The sequence below is a fragment of the Echinops telfairi genome, unplaced genomic scaffold, assembly GCF_000313985.2.
Source record: "Echinops telfairi isolate 266 unplaced genomic scaffold, ASM31398v2 ScPeMD7_31;HRSCAF=116, whole genome shotgun sequence".
NCBI classification, from domain to species: Eukaryota; Metazoa; Chordata; class Mammalia; order Afrosoricida; family Tenrecidae; genus Echinops; species Echinops telfairi.
The window spans coordinates 29,414,407-29,420,720 of NW_022103928.1; the positions used below are offsets into that span (position 1 = coordinate 29,414,407).

At 56.6% G+C, this 6,314-nt stretch overlaps 1 protein-coding gene across 1 annotated transcript in view; it reads left to right on the forward strand.

Moving 5' to 3' along the window:
- NUP210 (nucleoporin 210) overlaps positions 1-6,314 on the forward strand; it is a 104,220-nt gene that overhangs the window by 37,224 nt on the left and 60,682 nt on the right. Inside the window, exons 7-11 of the mRNA XM_045290135.1 lie at positions 1,450-1,608; positions 2,145-2,213; positions 3,484-3,590; positions 4,420-4,560; positions 6,103-6,264. Coding sequence (XP_045146070.1) covers positions 1,450-1,608; positions 2,145-2,213; positions 3,484-3,590; positions 4,420-4,560; positions 6,103-6,264 — 638 coding nt within the window. The remainder of the gene's footprint in view (positions 1-1,449; positions 1,609-2,144; positions 2,214-3,483; positions 3,591-4,419; positions 4,561-6,102; positions 6,265-6,314) is intronic.

Below are 6,314 nucleotides of genomic sequence, written 5' to 3' on the forward strand. Positions count from 1 at the left end.
CAGCGGGGACATTGCCTGGGGCCCTCTGGGTCCACTCTCCTCTCTGTCACCGGAGTGGCCGCTATGGCCACTCCCATCAGTGGAGCCAGTGCATCCACGTCAGGAGAGTCTACGGCCTCAGCTGAGGCAGTCCCAGCGTGGGTTTGACTGCGCACCCGCCTTGGGAGCGGCGGCAGGCATGGGGGCGGTGGAGGGACACCCACAGTACCCCCTGAACAGGCCTCACTCACCCAGACTCCCCTCAGGTGGAAGCATGTGAGATCAGGAATGCCGTGGCCTCTGCCTCCCAGGTGGGTGAGAAGGAGTGCGTAGACGGGGTGGCTTGTTTAGGATTCCATCATCATCTCCCTGGGGAGGTGGGTCTCCTACCTAGTTCAGCTTGGGCAAGCGCCCCACCCCCAGAATGTCCGCAACATGACAAGAAGCCAGGGAGAGGTTGACAAGTGGTCAGGTTAGCTACGGACACTTCTCTGCCGATTGCAGATCCAGCTCTGAAAACTCGGTGGGAGTCCATTGGCCAGAATCTTTTGAAAGTCCTTAGATGCTAGAGAGGCCCAGGGACGGCCCCACGACCCTGGTACAGAAGCAGAGAGCCTGCTTTCTTCTGGGGAAGGGCCCTGCAGTGCGGGACAGAAGCCGGTCTACTGTTCATATTCCCTAAGCAGTGGGCAGTTGTAGGTAGAGCTGCAAAATCCTCAGACTCAGAAAATTCATGGAGAGAGGCAGTTTTGTCCACAGGCATAGAGAAGACTTTTAAAACTTTTAAGTGAAGCGGGGGGAAAAGTAGGGGGAAAAAATCTATCAGCAGTACTGACAAGAGGGCCCAGAGATGTGGGGACATGTATAAGTGACACAGAAATACTAGTGTGTTAGTCTGCGTTGACCAGAGAAACAAATCCAGAGGTACTCAGATCTGCACAGGAAAGAGCTCTATATCAAAGAGTAATTGTACATTCAGAAAACATCCCAGATCAAGTCCAGAAGTCCGATATTAGCCCATATGTCCGATATCAGTCTAAATTCTTCTTCAGACTCACACAGCCATGCAATAATGCCGTATGCAGGAGAAAAGATCACAGGCCAGTGGGTGGAAAGTCTTGTGGATCCAGTGGCGGTGGAAGCATCTCCAGTTGGCATGGTTCTCCGCATGACTCCTCCAGCTCTGGGGCTCCGGCTGCCATCAGCTTAGCTCCATGTGGCTTGTCAACAGGAATGTCTTGCAGGGAGTGAGCATGTGTCCGGCCTTCAACCAACTATTTATCTCCTTAGCGCCTCCCAATGAGGCCATCAAGCTGCGGCCTGATTGACAGGCTAAAACCACCCCCTGCACTCTTAATAGTCTCAAGTTGGCACCAGATTATGCAACTCCCACAATTGGCTTCTGACGGCTTCGTTCTTTCTCTGTCCTCTTCTCCCCCTCCCCTCCCTCTTTGTGTTTTGGGTGGCCAGAACTCGCGATGCCCTCTGACCAGTATGAGCTGCAGCTGCAGAACAGCGTTGTGGGTGCTGAGGGAGACCCGGCCCGGCCTGTCGCCGTCCTGGCCCAAGAGACATCCACCGTCACCACCTTGCAGCCTGGACAGAGCAGCCTGGTCCTCAGCCACAGGAGTATCCTCTGTCCCGGCCTACGCATGCACACGTGTGTGTCATGTGTGCAAGACACTTTGCTTTTCTAAAAGTCTCCCTGGAAGTCAGGGTGGGGCTAGAAAGAGTGATGTTTCCCTCCCGAGATCTGAAAGACAGGAAGACCCGAAATAGCAGCACCACCATCGAGTGGAATTGCTCACCTCTGCAGATGAGTCACGGAGAGGCTCCCTGAGCTGCTGCGGGCCGCGAGGGAACAGGTTGTCACTCTGCGCCCCCGGAGATGCCTCTCAGTGGGGCTGGCCAAGGCTGTTTCCATCCCGGCTGCCGTGGGTGGCTGCCGTTTTAGATGTATCTGTGTGCCCAAGGGATCTCCAGAGCCCCTGGCAGACGTTCCCCTGGGCCAGTGTTGGCAGCAGTGTGCCCTTTGATTCTGAACAGCTATGCTGCCCTACTAAGCCCAGTGGGTGATGCCCCCCCTTTCACCCCAGTGGGACCCGGGCTGAGACCTGCCCCAGGGCTGCGTGTTGTCGTGTGCTCCCCCTTATCTCAGGCCACAGGCATTCGCATGCAGGGAGCTTCCCGGTTACCCAACAGCACGATCTACGTGGTCGAACCAGGATACCTGGGTGAGTGTCAGCCTCTGGAACCTTCCCTCCCAAGTGTTGTTCATTGATGGTGAAATAGTTTAAAAAATTTTTTTTTAAAGAGAGGAAGCAACAGGCTGACAAAAGGCTTCACCTCGAGCCCCTCCTACCTCGGAGACGGCTACCTGCCCTTGTCCACCCATGTGCAGAAGTCAGCAGGATGTCGGGGGGCTGATCCAGATGGTCGGAGGAAGGGCACCCGCAGGGCAGAGTGGTGGAGGCCTTTGTCTCCTCCTGGTTCCTCTGGCTTCTGCTGTGGAGGGCTGGGAGGGCCAGTGGCCAACTCAGCCCTGTAGGAGCCCCTAAAGGGCGTGTGTAGTGGGAAGTGCATTTGGCCTGGAGAGGAAGGGGGAATGTGCAGCAGCAGTCAGGAGCGGGACAGCCCATCTGAGCCCTGCACCTTGTCAGGAGAGCAGGCTGAGAAATGCCCAGCTGCACCGCCGACCTGGGTCTCCATGGCAACGCGTCCTCCGTTGGGACAGTGGAAACCCTAGTGGGGCTTGCTGCTGCTGGCTAGGCGGCTTGGGTGAAGGAAGCTCGTCACCTGCGACAGTGCAGTGGCAGTGGGTAGAGAGGCCCTCGGTGCATGCTTGGTGCTTTCCAACGTCGTGCTGGGCATGGGAGCTCCCAGGAAAGCAAGGCGTGTTCTTTCCGTGGGGGACAGGGAACCGCATGGCCAGGTAGCAGCAGGGCAGTCGTAAATAATTCATCTGTGGGCACAGAGGCACAGTGTCAGGGCAGTGATATTGGCGGTCGGTGTTTTCTTGTGGAATTTTTTTTCCCTCCAGAACTGGGCCTGGCTGGCAGAGGAAAGAGTCGTGGTGGTGATGGTGCGGGAAAGAAAGTTGGTAGTCAGGACTACCCATAGTGTCGTGGGCATGAGCAGACAGGCTAGTGAGGGAGAGCCTTGCAGGTGGGCAGAGGGCAGAGAGACCTGGCTGGGTAGGTGTGCATGGGGAGGGCTTCCAGGGCCCACTGAGCACATTGGCTTACCTGTGGACAGGATGCAGTATGGCCAGCAGTGAGCAGTCTGGAAATGCTCATCAGTGGCCCCTGAGGTCCAGGAAAGATGGTTCAGGTTCCGTTAGCCCTGCACGGCAGCCAATAACCCTGGCTCTTGGCTGTGGGGGTCAAGTGAGAGGTATGGAGTCTCTGGCCCCCAGCTCTGTGCCCATGACAGTGTGGGGCCATGCTCTCCACCGTGCTGCCTCTGGGCCTGAGGGCTCAGGCTCGGCCATGCTCCTGTCTGCAGGTTTTGTGATTCACCCTGGTGACCGCTGGGTGCTGGAGACTGGCCGCCTGTATGAGGTGACCGTTGAGGTGTTTGACAAGTCCAGCAACAAGGTCTACCTGTCAGATGTGAGTGGCCATGTTGGGTCCTGGGGGTGGCAGTGGTGGTGGTTGGGGGGCGGGGGCGGGGGGCGGGCTCCTCCTGGAGTTACAGCCCTGCAGCGCTGCAGTCTCCAGGCAGGTGGGCAGAATTTGAGTCCTTTGCATCCAGAGGGTCTGCTGGGGTGTGAAAAATGAGGTTGAGGGCTTCGGGGCAAGTGGAGGGGGGGTGGCGGCGCATCTAAGAACCTCTGAGTCTGCAAGCTGTGGCAATGCCAGGCCATGCTTCCAGGGAGCCAGAGGGCTCTGCTTCTCCTCCAGACTAGAGGTGCCATTGCTGGAATCCGTTCTACCTGGTCGGCACAGGATCAGGGAGCACCTGCTGACACTTCCAGGAGCGTCCATCCCATAGCTCCGCCCGAGGCGGTCTCCGTGTGGCTGCAGTAGCCTGCTGCCTGGGATCTGCAGAAATCCCCAGGGCACCAGAGCATTAAGGCCCCTGCTGGGGTCCTGGATCTTGGGGAGGAGGCGGCAGGGGGCATATTTTGGCTTCTTTGCAGCAGTCGGTGCTTCCCTCCTGTCACTAAGTAGACAGCTGCCGGGTTGATGGGTTTAAAGGGGTTTTGATGCCCTTTCGATTTTTCGATGGTGTCCTTGCCCCAGGGGACTGAGAAGGTGGGTGGTAAGGTGAGCCCCACAGGATCACCAGGCTCTGTAGGAAGGCAGCCGAGAGGAGCCCACAGTCCGAGGTGGGTGGGGACCCCGCTGGGTGCCCTGTTCTCTGCTGGGACTGGTCTGGCTGCTGCTCAGGGCCCATTGCTTTTGTTCTTGACTTCCACCCACCTGCCTTGCCTCCCAGAACATCCGCCTCGAAACCGTGCTTCCTCCGGAGTTCTTCGAGGTGCTCACGTCCTCCCAGAACGGATCGTACCATCACATCCGGGCCATAAAGAGGGGCCAGACGACCATCGATGCGACCCTCACCTCTGTGGTGGACCAGGCACGGCGGCCCCCAACCCTCAGCCCACAACGCTGGCCTCTTCTGGGTTGTCTAACTTCCCCCCCATCTCTAACTGAGCTGCCCTCGCTCATGCCTGGAAACCCTGCCCTCTGGACTCCACTAAGCAGGAGGACCTGGGCAGTGTGGGCGCCGGACTCCCTTTCTCTGCCCCCTTTCCAGTAAAAGCCAGGTTGCTCTTCCTGGAAATCGGGGTTAGGAACCTATTTGGGGAAGTAGGGTGCTGACCCAGGGCAGAGCGTCCAGCTCCACCCTAACCAGGTGGCACCTGCATCCCTTTGGCTGTTTGGACTCTGCTGGGCCCTGGCTCTTTTTCTTTTTTTTAAGGCCAGTCAAGTTTGGGTTGGAACTATGTATTACTGACTGGAAGTTGGCTCTGGTTTTCCCATTTTCCAGTTATTTTAGTGGGTGCAGAATAGGGCTACTAACGGAAAGGTCAGCCGTTTGAACCCACTGTCTGCTCCGTGGGAGAAAGAAGCGGCAGTCTGCTTCTATCAAGGGTTGTGGGAACACCCCCGGGGCAGCTCTACTGTGCTCTGTAGGGCCACTGTGATTCTGAATGACCTCAAGGGAAATTGAGTGGCTTTGGCTTTGCTGTTAGTGATGTGGTGCTGCTGTAACAGAAATATTGCAAGTATAAACAGAAACTCAACCTCACACATCAAAAGGCCAGAAGCCCAAAGTCAAGGCACCAGCTCTAGGGCAAAGCTTTTTTTATTGGCTCTTGGGGAAGGCCCTTGTTTCAACATCCGAAGGCCTGGCATTTCCTAGAGATCTCCATGTGTCTCATCCCCAATTGTCCCCTGGTCTAGGAGTTTGCCAGCATAGCGACCCCAGGTCCAGAGGCCATGCTGCACGCCTGGGTCTTCTTTCTTGGTGGCCGTAGGACCCACTAATCCTTGCTCACTGTTTGATCTCTTATATCTTAAAGGAGATTGATTCAAATGACAGCTTCATCCTGTAGATTGTATCTGACCTCACTAAATAAAACCCACGAATCCTGTCCATAATATCATAGAGCTTAGGATTTATAAGACAACGCATTGCTACGTCAGGTCACACGATGGGGGGATCACACAGCAAGAGGACACATATTGTGGGGAGGATACCCTTCGATGTAGGACCGCTACCCTGCATGCAACCTCTCCCCAAACTATAACAAACATGCTAGATGTGTTGGGAATCTTTGAACCAGACAGCAGGTTTCTATCAAAGTCTACTGGGGAGACTTGGGGCACGGTGCCGGATAGCCCTCTGAGCCCCACTTTCTCCTGTCTGCGGAGTGGGGTCATCACATTCATCATGCCAGAGGTATGGGGAGGATCCAGTCGGGCACTGTCTGTTTGAGCCCCATCCCAGGTCCATGGAGGGCCGTCCACGGAGACAGTGGAGGTCGAGGTGTCTGGGGTCTCCGCCTCCGCCCTCCCACCCTCAATGGGGCTGGCAGGGCCTGGGTGCCTGGGGAAGACCACGACCCTGAAGATCCAGCTGCTGTGGTGACCTGGATGCCTCACCCCTTTGCAGGACGGAGGGGTCCACATGCTGCAGGTGCCCGTGTGGAATCAGCAGGAGGTGGATATTCACATCCCTATCACCCTCTTCCCCAGCATCTTGACGTTTCCATGGCAACCAAAGACAGGGGCCTACCAGTACACAATACAGGTAACCATGAGAGGCCATTTCTGGGTGCTTTCCTGGGGGGCGTTAACAAGGGAGCATCGGGCTTTTTTTTTTTT